Source organism: Colletotrichum acutatum, assembly GCF_030867785.1.
Source record: "Colletotrichum acutatum strain CBS 112980 chromosome Unknown BDZ83scaffold_32, whole genome shotgun sequence".
Taxonomy (NCBI): Eukaryota; Fungi; Ascomycota; class Sordariomycetes; order Glomerellales; family Glomerellaceae; genus Colletotrichum; species Colletotrichum acutatum.
In genome coordinates this window covers 229,138-250,159 of record NW_026849026.1, presented here as the reverse complement: position 1 = coordinate 250,159, position 21,022 = coordinate 229,138, and the positions used below count along the sequence as shown (strand labels likewise).

Below are 21,022 nucleotides of genomic sequence, written 5' to 3'. Positions count from 1 at the left end.
CTACTTTCGGTTTTCAAATTTCTCACTGAAGTATAGGTAGTCTTGGAGCTATTCTAATTGCAGACATCCGAAATTTCTTCAAACATTGGAAGTCGCGTCGACTGGGAAGGTTCATATCGAAGAATGAGATCTGAATGTAGTGACCTACCGTCTGATACCAAACGATTTTGTCAAAATGCATCTAGCTAGCGTCAGTTTCAATGGTCCGGAAGATAGAGGTTGACTTCTTAGCCCCGAACAACACAAGATATGACCCTTTTGACGCGCCTGAGGCTGGATCTAGGCAGAACACCATCACCTTAGAGAGCCGTACGAGTGTCGGGCGGTGTTTAGCGTTCTGGGAAATGTCTCAGTTCAGTCTCCATGCGGTACCTGTGTATTCCCACACGAAACCAACCGATTTCTGAAGCTGGCTTAGCCCGCCAAGTCATTATGTCAGGCAAGTCACTAAGTCAGGCGCTATGTAACTTAAGTCAGGACAAAGGTCTGTTTGCCGATATTGATCAATCTCGGCATGACATCTGGCCCGAGAATCAATAATGTCTTTCCTTAAGAAACCTTATATATTCGGGTGTTAGTTTTGTTCATACCGAATAGCACAGCCACCACCACCCAGACGGATGAATATCCGGATGCATTCCACCCACTTTAATCATTACCGTTTGTTGCCCCCTCTTCTTCCGATCTCGGGTCGCAAGATCGGAATGCAGTCTCGACAAGAAAACGACCCAAATCGGCCCCAAACTGTCAATTCATTCTAAGCCAAATTCTATAGCGGCCGAAGTGGCGCTCGAGTAATTTTGTGCACCACACCTATGATATCTTGGTCAAGGCATGCCCCAGCCTAACCGTCTCTCTTTATGTTTGTATGCAGAAGCGAAATATTCTTAGAACAGATCATAGGCTCTTTTGAATGGACAAACTAAGATGGATGCAGGTTATGGGAAACATGATGAGCAAGAGGCGAGACTGGATTCATCCAATATTCCGACCTCGAGCGGAACTAATTCTCCCCTGGACGGTATTCTTTTCTCAGTGACCGACTTGTACCACTGCTCCATATCTTTCATAGTCTAGAAGCATTACAGGATATTTGCTTACAGAAGATAATATCATGACGCAAACAGACGATCTTGTCGCTTACTATTGCTGCATCAAGTTTGAAGCAGGTGGTTGGAAATGTCGGGGACAATGTTCTTGGGGCTACGACAACAAGTTTGATTACAGGTAGTTCAGGTTTGTAATAGTGTCAAAGTCACTCAGTCGGTCAACTTGCCGGCTCCAAATGGTAGGGGGTCCTCAAAGGCTCGCGTGGTTTTGGAGCTCTTCAAAGTAGGATGAGCTTCAACGACATTGCGATGACCACTGGGGAATATCTAGCACTCGAAGCTTAAATACAGTCGAGGCTCTTCCATGTCAAGGTATTAGGGCACCAACACCTCAAAAACTCACTCTTCTTCACGGTTGGAAAATTCTAGAATGTTGGAGTAACAGGCTGAATCTTTCAAGCTTCTTTGCCAGTCACACGGCAAAATGAAGTGGAAGATTCCGATTTCCTTCGTCTTTTTGACGAGGGTTGCTGCCGTCCCGGCGGGCAGTAGTCCTCCATGCCCAACAGATGCCAAAGTTGTGGTCGAGTACCAACCTTTCGAGATCCAGTGTTCCGGAAACGTTGCGATTTCTACGAGGACTAGGTTAGCATTTCTCAGAGATTCGAAATAGGCATTTCCAATTAACATCAACAGGACCTGGACTGAGTGGCTGACCACCACCGATGTGGTCAAAGGCGGAACTATCATATCGAAGGCAACGGTAACTTTTACCACTTCTAAAGACCCTGGCGTTGTTGTTATCACATCGACAGGCTCCCAGACGGGGGCCACGACGATTCCACCAAATAACCTGGGAGACCCAACGTCGATTGTCACCTATATTAAGTCTCCTGGGAATTCTTTACCCACCGTCACTTTTCTCGCAAGCAAGCCCGGGTTGACAACCGTCCCCCCTGGTCTACATGGCGGCCCGTCTGCGGTGGTCACATTTGTGACAGGTCCAGTCACAGTGACCTCGTCGGCGAAGACGACTGGCCTGATCACCATTCCCGGATCTGATGGAAGCCCCCCTACCGTGATTACTTTTGTCACCACACCGCTATCTGCAGTGACCCTCACTTCAATTGCATCGACAACTGGAATTACTACTTTCCCTCCCGGTTCCAATGGCGGCTCCCCTACGGTGGTCACTTCCCTGACTCCTCAGTCAGGCCCAGTCACGATTACATCGCTTGGTTCTACGACTGGCCTCATGACCGTTTTTCCTGGTCCCAACGGAGGTTCTCCAACGGTGATTACTTTTGTCACTGCGCCGCCGTCTCCAGGGACCCTCACATCAGTCGCGGCGACAACTGGGCTCACAACCGTTCCTCCCGGTCCCAATGGGGGTTCTCCAACGGTGGTCACCTTTGTGACCCCTCAATCTGGTCCTGTCACGATTACATCACTTGCTTCTACGACCGGTTTGACAACCATTCCCCCTGGCCCCAATGGAGGTTCTTCCACAGTCGTCACGTTCGTTACTTCGCTACCCAGCCCCAGAAGTACAGCAACAATCACCTCTACCGCCCTCACTAGTGGGTTGACAACTCTTCCCCCGCGGCCTAAAGGAGACCCTCTTACTGTGGTCACTTTCGCTCCAGGGTCCCCAGGAACGGTGACGATAACATCATTCGCATCTACCACTGGTCTGAGTACTTTCCCACCTGGCCCCGATAGCGGTCCGCTGACTGTGGTGACCTTTGTTACAACGCCTTTACCTCCAGTGACGATAACATCACAAGCATCCACAACGGGGCTAACGACTCTTCTCCCTGGGCCTAACGGTGGTCCGCCAACTGTCATTACCTTTGCAACGGGGCCTCCTCCAGTCACCGTCACGTCTACTGCATCAACTACTGGCCTGACAACGCTCCCGTTGGGTCCTAACGGGGGACCTGCTACGATAGTTACCTTCATTATCGATCCGCCGGCCGCTATACCTCCTATCACCTTAACATCTACGTCAAGCACTACCGGTCTCACTACCATTCCACCTGGACCAAAAGGTGGAGCCCCTACAGTTGTCACATTCGTCACGGGGCCCCAGCCTGCTACGTTGACCTCGACTGGCAGCGTGACCGGTCTTACTACCCTTTATCCGGGCCCAGACGGTGGTCCCCCAACCGTCATTACCTTTGCAACCGGCCCTCCTCCAGTTACCCTGACATCTTTTGGAAGCACAACTGGGCTAAGAACATTTCCTCCGGGGCCGGGTGGAGGCCCTCTTACCGTTGTTACCTACGCTACGACAACCGCGCCGGTACCAATCACAATCACGTCTACGGCCAGCACCACCGGGCTGACAACTCTTCCCCCTGGTCCAAATGGCGGTCCGCCAACGGTGGTAACTTTTGCCACTGGCCCTCCTCCAGTCACCTTGACATCATTCGGAAGCACAACCGGATTGTCTACGTTACCACCGGGCCCCGGTGGAGGCCCTCCCACGGTTGTTACTTTCGCTACAACTACAGCACCCATTCCAGTTACATTCACTTCCACTGCGAGTACTACAGGTCTCACAACTCTTTCTCCAGGTCCTAACGGCGGTCCGCCAACGGTGGTGACGTTTGCTACCGGTCCTCCTCCTATCACCCTCACGTCTTTCGGAAGCACGACTGGGGTAACTACATTCCCTCCGGGTCCAAATGGCGGCCCTCCTACTGTCGTCACTTTTGCTACGGCCACTGCGCCCATTCCAGTCACGATTACTTCAACCGCCAGTACTACGGGCCTTACGACTGTCCCTCCAGGCTCGAATGGTGGACCTCCTACAGTTATCACCTTCGTAACAGGACCTCCCGCGGTTACCCTGACTTCGACTGCCAGCACCACTGGTCTCATCACTATTCCTGCTGGTCCGAACGGCGGCTCACCAACCATTATTACATTCGCTACCCTACCGCAGCTCACCACGGTCACTCTCACTTCAACCGCAAGCACCACAGGGCTGACAGCTATTGCTCCTGGGCCGAATGGAGGACCAGCAACCGTTATCACTTTTGCTACGGGCCCAGCACCCGTGACACTTACTTCTACGGCTACCACAACCGGCTTAACAACGATTTCTGGCGGTCCCGGAGGACCTAACACGGTCATCACTTTTGCTACAGGCCCAGGACCCGTGACCCTCACGTCAACGGCCACAACGACAGGCTTGACAACAATCCCTGGCGGTCACGGAGGTCCTGATACGATTATCACATTCGTCACAAGCCCGCGACCAGTCACTATCACGTCTACCGCTACCACGACGGGTCTCACAACATTGCCTCCTGGTCCCAACGGCGGACCGCCCACGGTTATCACATTCGCCACAGGCCCGGCACCAGTAACGATCACAGCGACTGCCAGTACGACAGGCTTGACTACTATTCCTGGAGGACCCGGCGGCCCCAACACAGTCATCACCTATGTAGCGAGTTTACCATCGGTCACGATCACGTCTACCGCAGCTACCACCGGCCTTACGACAGTTCCCGGGGGTCCTGGAGGTCCACCTACCGTTATCACCTTTGTCACTGGAACTTCGACTTCAACACGTATAAGAGAATCGCCTACTATATTAACCACTCTAATCACCTTTGCCCCTGTGACAGTAACCTCATCGGCATCCACTACAGGCCTGACAACTCTTCCCGTTGTCCCAGGTGGAGGCCCCCAAACAGTAGTCACCTTCGTTACTGGAACTCCGCCTGTCACCGTGACTTCAACAGCAACGATCACAGGTCTCACAACGCTGCCGCCAGGCCCTGACGGCGGACCGGCTACTGTGGTGACCTTTGTTACCGCGGAACCGGTGACATTGACCACCATTTTGAGTACCTCTGGTCCCTCGGGATCAACCATTACGAGCAATCTGGTCTATACGCCTCCACCGCCCAGTCCTTCAACCCCTGGCGTCTCGGTGACCGGAGCCCCGCCTTACGCACTAACTCTCATTACTTCGACAGCAAGCACAACCGGCCTAACTACGCTTCCCTACTCTGTCGGCGATGGCGACGGCCCCGTCTCGATAACAATAGTTACATTTGTGACTCCCCCGGCACCGATCACTGTCACTTCAACCGGAAGTTCAACTGGCCTAACTACTATTTCTCCCGGACCTTCAGGTGGCACTCCTACGGTAGTGACATTCGTTACTACGACTCCCCTAGTCACTCTCACCTCGACAGGCAGCACCACAGGCCTGACAACTATTCCTCCCGGAACAGCCGGTGGACCTCCTACTGTGATCACATTCGTGCCTCGCATCGGTGTCATCCGAACTCTGACTTCTGCCGCCAGTCAGACCGGAGTCACCACTCTACCTCAAACAGATCCTGCCGGCACAACCACTGTGATCACCTTCGTCCCTCCAGCCACTGGCCTCGTTACGACCCTAACTTCAACGGGCACCCAGACGGGCGCCACTACTTTACCTCAGACAGATCCTGCTGGAACAACGACTGTAATTACCTTCGTTCCGCCAGCTACGGGACTCCTGACGACCTTGACTTCGACTGGCATGCAAACGGGCGTCACTACTTTGCCTCAGACGGATCCTGCCGAAACAACAACTGTGATCACTTTCGTCCCACCAGCGACAGGGTTCCTGACGACTTCAGTGTCGACAGGTACGCAGACTGGCGTTACTACCTTGCCGCAGACTGACCCTGCTGGCACGACTACGGTAGTCAGTTTCGTCCCTCCAGCAACTGGACTCCTTACGACGATTGTATCAACAGCGACTCAAACGGGAATGACTACACTTCCTCAACCCGACCCAACAGGCGTCACTACGGTCATTAGCTTTGTTCCTCCTGCCACTGGCCTTATTACTACGGTGGTTTTAACTGGCACTCAAACAGGCGTGATAACCTTACCCCAGACTGATCCAACTGGAATCACCACAGTCGTCAGTTTTGTTCCTCCAGCTACTGGCTTCATCATCACGCTGGTCTCTACCGCCACTCAGACCGAAGTGACTACATTACCTCAAACCGATCCAACGGGCATCACCACGGTTCTTAGTTTTGTTCCTCCAGCCACGGGTTTCATCACCACAGTCGTTTCATCTGCAACTCAGTCCGGCGTCACGACCCTACCTCAAACCGACCCAACCGGGATTACCACAGTTGTCAGTTTTGTGCCACTTACTGGTGGCTTTACAACAGTTGTATCAACGGCAACTCAAACGGGCATTACTACACTTCCTCAACCCGATCCAACGGGTATTACGACAGTCGTCAGTTTCGTTCCTCCAGCTACAGGTTTCATCACCACTGTCATTTCATCGGCAGCTCAAACGGGTGTTACGACGTTGCCTCAGACCGACCCAACCGGCACTACCACTGTTGTCAGCTTTGTGCCACTGACTGGTGCCTTCACAACGCTTATATCAACGGCAACCCAGACGGGCGTAACCACGCTACTCCAGACTGACCCAGCCGGCATTACCACAATTCTCAGTTTCGTGCCCCCTATCACGGGTGCCCTCACAACGCTTATCTCCTCCGCAACTCAGTCCGGTGTCACAACCCTACCACAGACAGACCCTGCTGGAACAACTACGATCCTTACTTTCGTTCCCATTACTGGCGCCCTCACAACGGTTGTCTCTTCCGCTACCCGAACGGGCGTCACGACCTTACCTCAAACCGATCCCGCCGGCACGACTACAGTCGTTTCATTCGTTCCCATCACTGGTGCCCTGACAACCGTGACTTCAACTGCATCGCAAACTGGCGTAACGACCCTTCCTCAGACCAACCCCGCTGGTACGACCACCATTGTTACTTATGTGACGCCGAGCCCAAGCTGCACCCCGGGATTGCTATGGGCATACTATGGCTTGTCACAAGCTCCGACCAACACCGCCAGCGAACCGGGCAAGATCCCATACCAAAATTCAGACGCAACTTCACAGGCCAACTGGAAGACAACTTACTTCAATATTCAAACCGTTCTTAGCGGGCAGAGCCCCGATAATGAGGGCTTGACGAGGACAATTGGTCTGTCGCAGAGTTGTGCTACCGCAACCCGAAGTCTTTACGGTACGACTACTTCGGGCCAATCCAACTACATCATTGTGCAGCATATCGGCTATTTCCATCCCGCTACATCTGGAACCTACATCTTCAGCTTCAGCGGTGTGGACGACAGCGTCTACCTCTGGCTGGGCAAGAGCGTCGCCAAAACTGGCTACAGTAATGCAAATTATGATAAAAATGTCAACTATTACGATACAAACAGTTCGGGTACTTTTACGTTTACTGCAACTGCTGGTCAATACTACCCGATCCGTATCTTATTCGTCAACGCGCAACAATGCGGATTGTTCAATTTCTCGCTCACGAACCCCGCCGGTAACGTTGTCGTTTCAAATTCCCAGTCTCTCGTTGGAGACCAGCTTGTGACCAGCTGCCCGAACAACGCAAGCGCCGCTCCCTTTGGCTTCTAGATAAGAGGCGTGTTTTTTCTTCCTCCCTACTCTCCTGTAGCGACTCTTCTCCTTACACTTTTGTCTTTTCTTGTCGTCGAATTTGATGGTTGCTGTCGATCTAATGTGTAATGTCCACCAAAAATGTATCAGTCTTGATAAATCCAACAAGAACTCTTTTTCTACGCGTCCTGAATGTTTTTCATGTGAAATGCTTCATGTTCCAAGTCATTCTAGGCAGCACCGATTTGAGACTCGGGAACCAACACGAGTAAGAAATAAAGCACGCGGGTAAATCCCATGACACTCCCCTACCTGAGATTACATTGTAAGCCACTCTACATTCGACATGTAAGCAGCCATAGGTCGTGACAGTCACTGTTAGATTTTGGGAATCGAGTCTCGGTGCACAGTATCTGCGAAACGAAATAGACGCTAGGAAAATGCTCAATGAATCCTGCAAGCGCGCACCAAAGAGAAGCCCCACGACGATAGACTCATCACTTGTTGCTCTAAAACTTGAAGTGGGAGTTAATCCAAGAGAATAACAAGAGACGAATGCTCGCATGACAAGAAAACATAATATCATCAAATAAATCAGGCTCCCAAAATAGCAACAGCAATGAATAAGAGCAATGAACCCAACATTGCGCCAAATTTGCTGATGAATAATAGTACTGAAGGCTTGATGCGGTGACATTGGCCGAACTTGGTCCTGCTCGTCGAAGTTCATCAACCCAGAGTTGCTGACTTGTATTATAGCCACACTTGGATCTTTCAGCGGTTGTTATCGAAACTTGTTGACACAATATTTTCAGCCTGCGATGGTATTTGAAAGAGACAATGACAACATATTGGGCTAGGCGGTTGCGCTGCAGTTCTGTGAATCTCATGGTACAGTAAGGCGTCGGCTCTCACATTATGTACCGGCAGGGTTCCGGACAGCATGACTGGACAAAAGTTCTGTGTGACAGCTAGCAGACAGTCTTGTGAGGGTTCCCCAAGATGCCGTGGCATTCCTTGGAACTGCTATCAACATTTTGAAAAGATATCCTCCATTATCGAGTTCAATGTTCAGGACTCATACCACCTCCATGCCGACTTTGTTGGATCTAACTTTTATCTGGATCGGCGAGCTGTGTGAGTCTCAGCCAAATTGTAGACATTAACGTAGGTGAATGGTTCAGAAAATGCTTCAACAACCGCGGAGAGTGTACTCATCAGCAAAGCAGGCCATGGCCTCCAAGCTCAAGCCGCGGTTGTTCGTGGCATAGACAGTGTAGCCTCTGCGATAGTTGGGATCTTCGATGATCGCAGAGGCTTGGAAAGGGACGCAGCCACTTTCGATAAGAGCCTTTTTGACATTAAAACCTTGACCTTGCAGCCGACAGCAGCTGTAGCGATGCCGGCATAAGAGGCCAACTGGCAAATAACGGCGGAAACCATCATGACTTTGTGATGTCAGCCGCCTTTTTGTCTGATAGTCTTTCTTCGGAAAGGAGCACGATCTCACTTTTTGATGTTGTTTCTACAAGTTTTCTTGGCAATGCTCGAGAATATAGAGTTCTCAGTAAAATTTCTTTCTAAAGTACTTTAAAAAGCTTTCGAAAACAATAAGCCGGGACCCATACTGGTGAAAGCGAGCAGAGTCAACTCGATCCAATATTCGTGGAGATCAATTTTATATACATCGATCAACATAGTTCTTGAGTCATTTTCATAGAAATCCGCAGCTATTCAACGATAGAGGATAGTCTCTTCCCAAGACTTCGGAGGCAAACGCAATGCCAGCTCTTCCTCTTTGAGATCAAATAATCTGAATACCGCATGGAAGGCGGTTATGGAGTTTGGAAGCCTTGTCTTGACCACCCTGTATGAAACCAAATAGAATCACCATCGCAAAGCGATCCGATGGGCTCGACAGACAGCCCATGTATGAGATCTTAGCTTGTGGTACCAATGTCTGGGCCTATATCATGGAATCCTAGGTTGATCCTCAGGGTTTCAAAGTGGGAAGATGTAATGGAACACCCAACTGCATCAACAATTTGTACACTACGCATACATCATGCATTTGACGACTTGTTTTGAGAATAATTGTCATACTGGGAATTTGGTAGATTACCTTAGGTCTCGGAAGTGCCCCGTATTGAGAACCCAGACACCCCAGCAAAGTGAATTACAACGAACTCAGTCGACTCTTCGTTTGCTGGTAGTATTACCGCAGTCCAAAAGTTGACTCGATCTCGGTTTCGGCTTCGGAAATTAACCAAGACCTGGAAACCATTGGAGCAAATCTGCTAGGGAATCGTACAGAGCTGAGAAGTCCGACTCGTTCAGTCATCTGCCTAGCAGTTTTGCAGGCATGTGTGCTTTCTTTCCGCGGGTTAAAGATTTCGGGATAGGCGCTTTGGCTGTATGTAGAGTACAAGTAATTCGCATAGACGTTTACTTACGCTAGTGAACATTTTGAACATTTCGTGAATTCGAGTCTGAGGTACTTAAATACCTACTAAGGAAATCAGTATCTATACTTTGTATTATGCTTAAAGGCTTAGAACCAGATAGGGTTTCCCAGGTGTGAAACTTTGCTCAGATGGGCATAGATGTATCAAGTTTCCCGTCTGGTGTTTTGTTCACTCGTTGAACAAACGACAAAAGCGTACTATTTTCTTGTTTTGAAGGAATCGAATTACTATAAAATACGCATGGTCGAAATCGGCCAAGATTACGTAGTCGATGTGAAATTGTAGGAGGGCTACCAGCCGAAAGCAGAGAGTTATGAAGATAGAGCTTGTGCTTGATTGTATAAAGATTGTACAGTAGAAAGAAATATACTCTAAATAAAGTCTTCGCAGTCATCGAATATGATAACATGTCTTCGGCTTCGGAACTAACTCTGGCTCAGGTACCAAAATACCAAGTCCCTTGACTAGACAAGCCTGATCCTCCAGACTTGAGGAAGTCCATGTAATTGACATCAACAGCAAATCAAGGAGAACATAGTTGAGCAAATGACCAGCCTCAACCTATTGCATTGTCGAAGAGTGGACCTCAAGTCAGAAGCTATCATTGCAAGAGCTTCCACAGCCGTAATTCTTGAACTCGGTAGGAGCCTTCTTTTCCAAAAATTTAGTCCATGCCGTGTAGTCTCCATCACCACTTGCGCACCTTCGTCTTTGGTATCCCTTCTGGCTTAACATCTGCTGTTGGCTCCAAATGACATGGCAGCCTTGATCGTTCCAGGTACAAGCAGTCAATGAGGTTGATCCGCTGCAAGTCTGCGTCTGGTGGCCAACGCTGATACTGGCGGTCACAAACTCTGCGGTGATCCCAGCCGAAATCTCAAAGGAAGTAGTCTCGCAGACCTGGTTGTTGACACCCTGAGTTGCCTGGCAGGACTGGCTCTTGGTGCAGTAAACTTTGCTGGAGGCCTGGCGCCAGGGGTCGTTGTAAAGGTTCTGTTCGACAACGAAATAATCGTTCCAACACTTGACACCGGAGGCGTAACGGTGGTTGCCGTCGGAACCTAGGTAACGGCCTTCGCCATCGTTGTAGCGAGCCAAGAGTACGCCTCGTTTGCCGATCCCCGTATCACTCGGCTGGAGGGTAATATCGTAGGCTGCAGCATACGCAATCTCTCCTGTGATCCAATCCTGCGGCCCATCTCGTGACAACAGGGGTGTTGCCAAAGAGACAGTTGAGAATAGGAGAGGTAAGATCAGAAACTTTTGCATGATGGACGATTGAGAAAATGAGCTTGGAATATCCTGTAACAACGAGATAGCAGTCATAAGTAGGATGGATACGGACAGAGATATTTGCCACCCTGAAGAGACTTAAGACTTATTTAAGTACCTAATGAACTAAAGGGGTGTATTTGGTAGCCATTCTACAATAGACATGGTATGCTATGTTCGGGAATTTGATGTGCCGCCTCAGCTTCTTCTACCCTTGGCATAAGTCCGTGATATGCGAATTAAAGCTTCTGCCTACGCACGACTCAAACCCCCTGACACGAAGTGCGATAGAGCTTAAGTAGCAAATTAAGGGAACTTTCTCGTTCTTTAGGCAACAAAGACGCCGACTCTCGTATACAAATGGGGCCAATTGAATATCTTATCATTTTGCATCAATATCATGGCTGGTTTGGTGCTCTTTCCATATCCCCACAAGAGTGCCTTCATTCGCTGTCACAGAAGTACAAGCAATAATCACAAGTGCCGAAGTTTTCAACTTGTAGTTAGTGTTCTTAGTGTGGTAGAACTTCTCTAAATGAGACGCGAAGCAAATTGCCCAGCCCTTAAACCTCGTAGTGACGATGAGTATAAGTGGTAAACGCTGTATCTTTAACTTGGGAAATGCCACCATAGTCGGCGATGGCCGTGACGGGAAATCACTTACCTGCTTCTAATTTCACTGCCTGACTAGGGCGCCAACCAGATCTAACAGAAAACATGAGGAATTAATCGCTTACTCAGATATCGCGCGTGAAATAAAGCATTTGGAAATCCGGAAGAGCTCCCAACTTCACAGGAGGGCTCATTGTTTAGCAAGCATGATAAAGGGCACCAATGGAAGGCATGAACTCGGCCCTCGTATAGCTTGATGTTGCTAGGGGAAACATCCCCCTCCACTATTCACCAGGAATATGACATGCCCTTCTATCATATCACAAGCTGCCGAAGCTTAGAGAATGCACCTGGCTTGATTCGATCTCATCATTTTATTCCCGCAATTAAGCTTTACTTAGTGGAAGTGTCAGATGCAGTCGAGGACTTCCGAGTTTGGCAGAACACATGGGGATAGGGGCGACACGAGCCTAAGGGAGTGTGCGTTCAAAGAGGGGTGGAGGCTCCTCTTGTACACAGATCGATTTAGGGCGGCGGAGATGGTATGGCAAGCTACACAGGAACATGAACCGGCAGGCGTCTTTGTCATTTAAAATGCTGTCATAAAATAATTGTATTAAAACACTCGGTCCAAGGTATCATTCAAATCAGAGGAAGGAACTTTCAACCACCACTTCAGCGTCATATTCATCCTGGTACCAACTCCCCAATCCGATATAACAAACCATTACATCAATCAACAAACCCATGCGAAACGTCATCATGCGACAAACAGTTTAGACTTAGACCACTCACCCGAGTGTCAGGTCATCGCCGTCTCTTCGTGCCTCGTAACTGATGTCTACCGAAGCTCCTGCGGGGGATAGGTGTAAGTTTGCCCTTGAGGGGGCGGAGAATTTGTCGGTGAAACTGTGCCGTTGACAGGCGAAGGGGTATATGATTGAGGAGGGTACTGCTGCTGATGTTGCTGGTAGTCTTGCGGCGGCTGAGTGTAGTTCTGGGCCAGAGGAGCCTGCTGGTACTGTTGTTGCTGGTTCGGCATCTCCTGGTACTGCTGCGGTGGCTGCTGCTGGTATTGTTGAGGAGGAGCCTGCGGTTGAGGCGTGTAGGACTGAGGTGGGTAGAATTGTTGCTGTTGCTGCTGCTGGGGCACCTGGCCGTTCTGCGGCTGCTGGTACGCAGTCTGCTGCGCAAGGAACGGCTGCTTGGACTCCATCTGAATCTCACCCTGACTGGCGCTTGCAGCAGCGGCAGGTGCGTTGGTCTTTCTCCAGCGCAGGAACTGAACAAGAGTCCAAATGAAGGTTACCAAGAAGAGGATGAACTGAAGGGCAGACAGTCCTGCAATAGCAGAAAACATGGCCAATGCGCCCTGGCCCATGACGATGTATCGCTTGAAGATGGTGCAGCTTCCCGAGTTCACAGCGGAGCCATCTGAGGTGCAGGAAGCTGTTACATCAACGGTGAAGGTAGCGCGACGGGCGGCACAGGCAGCCATCGTAGCGAGCCAGAGGATGACAAGGAACAGATCCAGAGCGAGGACGGCGTAGGTATGGTAGAGGTTGCGGAGAGAAGAAATCTTTTCGGAGAGGACGGTGTAAAGTACGATGATCCACGTGAAGAGAGGCTGATCAGGCATGTTAGTGCATGAATGTTGAGTACTACCTGTAAGACCAGTCATGAATGCGTGGAAGGACGTACAATAGCAACAGCGAGGCCGAGTTCGTCCATGTATACCCAGTGAATGATGGCTGCCGACAAGCCAAGGATGACGATGGCGAGGAAGAACTGCACGCCGCGGATGGCAACCATCCATGCCGGGGTCATGATCATGGCTGGCGGTGGGCTGGTTGAAGCATGGTGAGTATACTGTTGTGGTTGATGCTGAACCTGGGGTTGAGGCTGTGCTTGAGGGTGCATTTGAGGCTGTTGATGTTGGGTATTCTCCATGGTATCCCAGAGTTGATGGACAAGGTTGTATAGCAAGACGAGTTGTTCACGTCGTTTGTCGACTCGACAGTCTCAGCAGCCCTCGCGTGAGTGAGAAGAAGGTGTCGTATTGAGAGATCGTAGGGAACCAAAGACAGAAGAACCAAGAGCGCCATGGTGGAGATGGGCAGGATGCAGGTATACTTATGGAGTGAGACTCGGATAGAATGTGACAAGGACGAGTCAAGGGAGGGGGCGGCCGACATCGTCGCCTACATCTCCCCCATCCCTCACACAGCCAACCAGAGCGTTCCGTCTTTCAGCCTTCATTCTTTTTGTGCTCTTTGGGCGTGCCACATGTGCCTGATGGCGTCTATCGTGATGCAGGGTTCTTGTCGTGAGCCAGCGCGCCGAGAAGAGGCTTCAGTCTAGCGGTAGACTTGCATGAGGCTCCCATACAAGCCGTACAACAGAATAACAGGGGCTGCGAAAGGCTTGTTTCCCAGACGGGTGTATAGAAACGAAGAAAGCCTAATTGTGGATGCTATTCAAGCTAGAAACGGCCGTGAGTAGCCATGAGTCGAGATGCTAGTGCGGTTGAGTGCTTGTTCAGTGGTTCAGCTCCTCTGCAAGGTTAACATCGCTTGCCTTGGCAGGGCTGCGGTAATGCGGGTGGTCGGCACGGGTTTTGTGGTGAGTCGTGGGCGCGAACGTTTGTTCTCACTGGTGGTGGTGGCTGCTGGTGTTAGTCACTTTACTGTGAATCCGTGTCCGTAGGTAGTCAGGTAGACCATGTCTGAGGTTGAGTTGCCCGGCTTGAGGCTTGTTCAAGGGTTCAAATGGGGGGACATTAGAGATTCCGCGTTGACCGGGGGTGAGAGGGCGGAACGGGTGAGGTTGTGGGACCCAAGGCGTCCGGGCTAGACCGGTTCAGGGGACGAGAGTGACGCTCAAGCTGCTAGTGCGCTTCGTGGCGTCTTGAGCTGAACGGGAGGGCGGAGTTTTGCGCAGTTTACATGCCTGTTGCTCGTCTATCTCGTGGCTGTGAATGGGTGCTTCTTCGAGTTCCTCTCCGCTCAATGAAATGGAGGAAATAAGGCTCTGAGGAATTGTCGCGATAGCAAAGACTCGGACTTTGGCGGCCGTTGGGCGTTGGTGATGGTATTGAGCTAACATGTAACCATGCCCGAAAAGATAACTTTAGTTGAACTTGGCTGGGGTCCTGTCTGCCGGCCGATGATCATTGCCTTGTTGCGAGGGTTTCAGACACTGACACTAATTCGTAAAGGGCGCAGGTTGTCGTATGATGCTTGAAATGTCGAACTGACAATGCTAGGCAGACGTAGAGGCAGCCTGGTGTATGCACAACAGACTAGCTTTCTCAACGTCGGTCAATCTTGTCAACTTCCCAGTACAGCCGGAGCCGGCATGAGATACGCGGGAATAAGTCCATGAAGTGCAAAAAGTGATTGAATCTTTCGTTGATCATACTTATCCAATGCAAACATAGATTATTGTGCCACCCTCACCCCGCTTCATCAAAACCCGTACATGCTGCATGCGCCGAGAAATACATCGCAAACCCACCCAATACGCCCAACTTGTTTTTTTTTTATCATCCGCTCGCCAGTCATCGGTTTCTTTTTATATTTAACCTTAGAGATCTCCGTCGATCGCTCAGCAGCACCCACCCTGGTTGCCGTTCTCGGCTGCCTTCTTGGGGTCCACCTCGGTGCTGAAAGTCCCATCGACCTTCTCGTTGGGGCCGGCGATGAGGATCTTGATCACTTGACCCTCCTTGACCTTCTTGAAGGCCTCCTCTGCCTGCTTGAACTCGACAATGCCGGAAATGAGCTTCTTGACGTTTACGCTGCCGTTGGCAACGAGGTCAATGGCGAGCTTGTAGTCACCAGGGCCGTAGCGGAAGCTGCCGCGAGCAGTAACCTCCTTCAAGCAGAGAGCCATGATGGGAAAATTGATGTCGGACTTGCCCATACCGCCCTGGACGTAGGTGCCGCCCATCCTGACAACGTGCAAGCTGGTCTGGATAGAGGGCTCGGCACCGCTGGCGTCGATAACACAGTCAGCTCCCGCGCCGAGGTCGCACTGCTTGATGAGAGCCTTGGCATTCTCCTCGGCGGAAATGCGCTGGGAGAGGTAGGTGTGAGTAGAGGCGAGGTCCTTGGCGAAGTCAAGCTTGGATTGGACGATGTCGACGCTGACGACCTTGGTGGCACCGAACGACCTCGCGACGGCGGCGCAGAGCAGACCAACAGGGCCGGCGCCCATGACGACAACGGAGGCGCCGGGGGTGATCTGGGCCTGCTTGGTGATGTGAACGGCAACGGCCAACGGCTCAATCAGAGCTCCCTCTTGCAGCGAGACGTTATCGGGAAGCTTGTAGCAGAAGTCGGAGGGCGCAGTCCAGAAACCGGCCAGGGTGCCGTCGTAGGGGGGAGTCGCGGCGAAGCGCATGTCAGGGCACAGGTTATAGTGACCGGCAAGGCAGTCGCCGCATCGACGGCAGGGGTAGCCGGGCTCGAGGGCGATGCGGTCGCCAACTACGAGGTTCTTCACGTTCTCGCCGACCTGGATGACGGTGCCGGCGGACTCGTGGCCGAGAACCATGGGGTCCTTGACGACGAAGTGGCCGATGGCGCCATGCTCCCAGTAGTGGACATCGGAGCCGCAGATACCAGTGTAGTTAACGGCGACAAGGACTTCGTGGGGGTCGGACAGCTTGGGGATGGGGCGCTCGGCGAACTCAACGTCGTGGGGCTTGTTGAGGATGAAGGAGAGGTTCTACGCTTTGTTAGTACGATGTCGATCGAGCCCCAGGCGCAATGAGGCCTTCGTGATGGAGGGGAACATACGCTTTTGCCCTCAGTGCCGGCCATGATGAATGGATTGCGGGGTTACGGGAAGAGGGAGGATTCGGTGAGGGATGGGTTTTTGGAGTTGGTCGGTGCTCGTTCCACCGAGAGAAGCACAAGATTAACTTTTGGCTGGGCGTTCGTCACAAAGTTCACAGTCTCCTGAGCAAAAAGGGTATCGTTGGAGAAAGGTAGAGACAATCAGTACGCTAGATGATGGGCGAGCGAGAAGAGTGAGAGCAGAAGTCAGGCTCCGGGTATCGTGGACCGGCGCGCAATGGATTAAATAGCTATGACCGCAGTCCTCGGCCTGCAGGAAACGGTGTGATGGGTCAGGATTGGAGGGGTTGAAGGAATGTGGAGGGACGCAATCAGGATGGGGAATGCGACCAAGTTACGGATGTTCTGGGAGGATGAGTGAGCGAGCTGCGCTGTGCCTGTGCCCTGCCGTGAATGAGAAACGACGAAGATCGCGCGTCGTCTCAACTGCTAACCCAGCGGTGTTCTGTGCGACTGACGGCTGCCCCTCATTGCGGCGCGTCTTAGACTCCTAGACTTCCCAGTTCCAGCCTAGAGCTGGAGGGAAGCTCCACGCTCTTGATTATCCCGTGTCATTACCCGTATTCATACGCCCTTATTCCCTGCCATGGAGGTCGAGACTCTTCCCTGACTGTGCTCCAGTTATTAGGATGGGGGAGAGCTATCGCCGGTGCGGGGTGGGGGTAAAAAGAAAAGAGAGGGAGAGGCTTGGCTTGGTGGTTTGGTTTGGTTGCTAGGGAGCTTCTCAACTTTTCCTATGTTGCTGCTTGTTTCGTAAGAACTTGGGATCTGGCGGTATGATGGACCAAAGAGTCTCTCTAACTGGTCTAAAAGAGCAGATCTCGTAGGGAGATGGGACCGTGGTTGTGGACTTGAGGAGGGCTTCCGGAAGAGCACCAGAGTTGTTGACTGCTCATTACCAGTTGACTTCTTTCCAATCGACCAAAGTCAACAATGTTGAGTCCTCGGATGGCTTTCTCCCAAGCATCGAAATTCGCAGTGGAACAGTTGTCCCAAGGTGTCATAGGCGCGCAACGCAGCGGCTTTGTACCCGACTTTAGCGTCCTGTGGCCTATTTATCCAGCACTTTATCCGCGCCAATGGGAACATGTGAATTGGATCCGATAGATGGGTTCCAGTGGGTTTAAACAAAGACTCTGAAAGATCTGGGGGCGCGGTGGGGTAGAGTGGGAGACATACCACAGTATTCCCCGTCTTGGGTCATGCTGCTTCACCTCTCGGCCGGTTTGAGACTTACCGCTCCTTTCCCTTACCTCCATTATTTTGAAAATTGTTTTTCTTATCACGTTGTCTGTGACCGAGCGGCTGTCAGGTGCTCGTGAAAACTTTTGCTGATGCGTCGTGTTGGTTTTCGAGTCCCCGTCGTTCCCTTTTTCTGTTGAGGGAGTCCCCAAGAGGGCTAGATTGCGACTTTGTCATTCTCCACCGTATCCAGCATTCCCTCATATAATGCGAAGCCCTTCTTTCCTGAGCGTCGGGCACGTCCGAATCCTGTGGTACGATTCTTGCTGACTGACTCCGGGCTCGTTCCAGGTCTGGTGATTCGCTCGTCTACCGTCGGCTCGATCGCAAAGGCCCGTATGTATGAAGGTTGGAATTCGGGGTCGACCGGATCACAGTGATGTGCTTGGTGCCAGGCAGTTCGGCGAGTATGTCGGGAATCGCGCTGCGATGCGCAAATATTCCAATGTCGATTTGATGCCGGTTTCGCTGGAATCTCTAACCAGCACAGCGGCGCTCCGCAGCCTCTGCTTGAAAGGGAGTTGCCTCGATATTTATGTTCCTGTCCCACCCGAACCTTCTAGGCTCTCGGAACGCCCTTCCGCCTGGCAGCTGCCCGTCTTGGGACGCCTGCAGGGGAATCTGTCGATCTGGGGAAACGGCTTCCTGTCGAGCCCGCAATCTGAAGCTCCGAGATCGCCCGCATCTGCCTCACGCACCACTGTCATGCCATGGCACATGGGTTCATGTGGGTTGCTGAAGACACCTGCATGTGCGCCCCGCGGAGGTTATGTGCCTCTCTAAGTGACGGATTTTGGGCATTTCCAGGACCGTTCACCCAACATCACACTGATAGTCATGAGGGCAGCTTGCAAAGCATAGGTAATATGGTGAAAGCTTTCTTGGCTAAACCAAAGACGTTTCTCCTCTATCACCTCTATCAAGACCAATGAAGTTGCCTCTCGACATGTATTCACACAATCCTTCGAGTTTCCCACCATCCCTAGGAGCAACATGCTAATCAACCTTCGAGCTTGTAAGCCTCTTCTAGAAGCTCCTTCATAGACCTCAATTTGAGGTCAGGAAAGTTTCGCGTGATTGAGGTCTCGGCCTTCACGTCAAATACCCCCCGTTCGAACATGAGGCCTAAAGTGGCAAACATGGGCTGTAGCTGCTCGTCTGAGATGTAAGGATACGGTGACCTATGGCGAGGCAGTTTCGTCACTGTTCCAGTCCTCAGCGTTTCAATCGTATCGTAAGTTACGTCAAACTTGACACCCTTGACCGCTTCAGCGAGCTCGACGAGCTGGTTCCACGCCAACCTATCGCCAACAAGATACACCTCCTGCTCCCACTTTGGCAGGGTCAGGGCTGCGGCGACGAACTTGGCCAAGTCTGCTGTGAAAGTCATGGCCACGGGCACGTCTCCAGAACCCGGGATGCCTGCCTTGTTGTTGACGACGTCCACGACCATGGCCATGTTCTTGATATGGCTTTTCAGGGGCGGGCAAACATAGTAATCAGCGAAGTATCCTGTGTACCAGGCGGAGAACTCCAAGCTGGTCTTTTCAAGTGCGTCAATGATGAGAATCTTGGGTTTAATGATTGGCATCTCCTCCGCGTACCTATGAGAGAAAGAGTATATTAGTCTTGGTGTCCTTAGGCAGTATGAAAGATGAAGGCATACTCTCTGCTGAACTTGGCGCCCCAGATGCTGGGAACATATCGTTTTGTGGCCGCGGCCTGATCGGCAGCAGCGATCAAGTTCAACTCTGGCTCTACAGAAGCCATGTTGTTGAGGGTGGAGATGACCGTATGCACATTATTTTCTTCCAAGACCCTAGCAATATCGTCGGCACTGCTATAATCAACGGGCAGAATACGAGCCCCGATTTCCTTCTCCCTGTCGTCATTCGCCTAGAGGTTTGGTCAGTGGGCGAAGCAAACCTGCGACGTATCAGATCGAGGGAATTATATGCACCTCTCTGCTCAAGATGACGACTGAGAACTTTCGGTCTGCCAAAATAGCCTCGACAATGGTACGACCGAGATCGCCGGTGCCTCCAGCTATTGCGACGATGGATGCCATAGTTTAGATCGACTGTTGCTCGTGCGCTACTGGCTGTGGGAGTTGTGCCAACCGACATGGCTGTGGAAAGATGGCGATTTGTTCGGCCTTTAAGAGCATAGGAGGTTATTGAGTAACGTTATGACTTTCTTCAGTTGGTCATTAACGGGCAGTCTTCGTGCCGTGTTGTCATCTTGCTTCGTCACCGGTTGGGGGTCTCATGATTCATCCCCTCTGCTCCGCAAGTCCGCAAGTCCGCGCCAAGGCAGAAGGCCCCCAAGTAGACGATTGACATTGAGATTTGGGGCTCTTTTCCCACAGACATGTGAATTTCCTGAAGTCACAAAGATTAATTTTTATCCAAAATAGTTACGGCACTAAGAATGCAAGTCGTCAGCACGCCAACAACCCCTACCAATCTGAGCCACACACGCAGAAGTGACATTGACGATGTGTTAAGTAGCTATCAAGTACAGCTCAGACTTTGAATTAATAATGTTGGAGATCCATCAAATCCCTTGAAAAAATGTTCTCAATTCTTTCTGGGAGGTCCTGCGCAAGATAGCCAAACTGCTAAGTAGGCAGGTGCTCTGTCGGCATCAACATCCATGGATCACGCGATTGTATGAATAATCCGCACAACTAACCAAGGCTACTTAGGTAGAAGCAATAAGTTGAATAGATGGAACTATTCATGACTAGAGATGCACATCTCTCCGTCTCTTATCACTCTCAGGATGGACTTCTTCAAAGGTCTCTCCTACAAGCACTTGACCTCCACTATCAGCAAGTTCTAGTCACTGCATGCGCGGAGTACCATCTAGCCGTCACTGAGAAGGTCTGTTACCTAGGAGAGCTGGTTGTATTCTAAGAGGTTGTTTGTGATCTCATCCTCAGGTACTAGCAATGGCTTAGACCAAGTCTCGCACCTTCTAAGACGCAGGACCACCCATGCTGTTGACACTCATTTCAAACATGAGCAACCTCACGATGCTCAACCATCACAT

General features: G+C 51.2%; 7 protein-coding genes across 7 annotated transcripts; 1 reads left to right on the top strand and 6 right to left on the bottom strand.

Moving 5' to 3' along the window:
* Positions 1–3,543: 3,543 nt before the first annotated feature.
* On the top strand, positions 3,544–4,020 carry BDZ83DRAFT_540604 (uncharacterized protein; the record flags this gene model as incomplete). Its single annotated transcript, XM_060503396.1, has 1 exon — positions 3,544–4,020. A coding segment is annotated over one exon (477 nt), but the record flags the coding sequence as incomplete, so codon positions are not given.
* A 241-nt stretch (positions 4,021–4,261) lies between these two features.
* On the bottom strand, positions 4,262–4,606 carry BDZ83DRAFT_616020 (uncharacterized protein). The gene has a single exon (XM_060507942.1). It carries the CDS (start codon positions 4,497–4,499, stop codon positions 4,269–4,271), a length of 231 nt encoding a protein of 76 aa, XP_060366541.1. The 5' UTR covers positions 4,500–4,606; the 3' UTR covers positions 4,262–4,268.
* Positions 4,607–10,577: 5,971 nt separating this feature from the next.
* Positions 10,578–11,069, bottom strand: BDZ83DRAFT_546322 (uncharacterized protein; the record flags this gene model as incomplete). The annotated part of the gene is made up of 1 exon (XM_060503448.1): positions 10,578–11,069. A coding segment is annotated over one exon (492 nt), but the record flags the coding sequence as incomplete, so codon positions are not given.
* A 440-nt stretch (positions 11,070–11,509) lies between these two features.
* On the bottom strand, positions 11,510–12,047 carry BDZ83DRAFT_616018 (uncharacterized protein). The gene has a single exon (XM_060507941.1). The coding sequence runs from the start codon at positions 11,881–11,883 to the stop codon at positions 11,635–11,637; it is 249 nt and encodes an 82-aa protein (XP_060366539.1). The 5' UTR covers positions 11,884–12,047; the 3' UTR covers positions 11,510–11,634.
* Positions 12,048–12,732: 685 nt separating this feature from the next.
* Positions 12,733–13,697, bottom strand: BDZ83DRAFT_544181 (uncharacterized protein; the record flags this gene model as incomplete). Its single annotated transcript, XM_060503433.1, has 2 exons — positions 12,733–13,491; positions 13,566–13,697. Coding segments are annotated over 2 exons (891 nt in total), but the record flags the coding sequence as incomplete, so codon positions are not given.
* Positions 13,698–15,470: 1,773 nt separating this feature from the next.
* On the bottom strand, positions 15,471–16,690 carry BDZ83DRAFT_574524 (alcohol dehydrogenase GroES-like domain-containing protein; the record flags this gene model as incomplete). Its single annotated transcript, XM_060504718.1, has 2 exons — positions 15,471–16,595; positions 16,667–16,690. The coding sequence occupies 2 exons, from the start codon at positions 16,688–16,690 to the stop codon at positions 15,471–15,473; spliced, it is 1,149 nt and encodes a 382-aa protein (XP_060366537.1).
* A 2,278-nt stretch (positions 16,691–18,968) lies between these two features.
* On the bottom strand, positions 18,969–20,036 carry BDZ83DRAFT_750852 (uncharacterized protein; the record flags this gene model as incomplete). The annotated part of the gene is made up of 3 exons (XM_060513972.1): positions 18,969–19,572; positions 19,635–19,864; positions 19,929–20,036. The coding sequence occupies 3 exons, from the start codon at positions 20,034–20,036 to the stop codon at positions 18,969–18,971; spliced, it is 942 nt and encodes a 313-aa protein (XP_060366536.1).
* Positions 20,037–21,022: the final 986 nt, after the last annotated feature.

Bases quoted from the DNA above. Each gene is read 5' to 3' on its own strand.
- BDZ83DRAFT_616018 (XM_060507941.1), bottom strand. From the start codon at position 11,883: ATGGTGGCATTTCCCAAGTTAAAGATACAGCGTTTACCACTTATACTC.
- BDZ83DRAFT_616020 (XM_060507942.1), bottom strand. From the start codon at position 4,499: ATGACTGTGTTGGGGCCGCCGGGTCCTCCAGGAATAGTAGTCAAGCCT.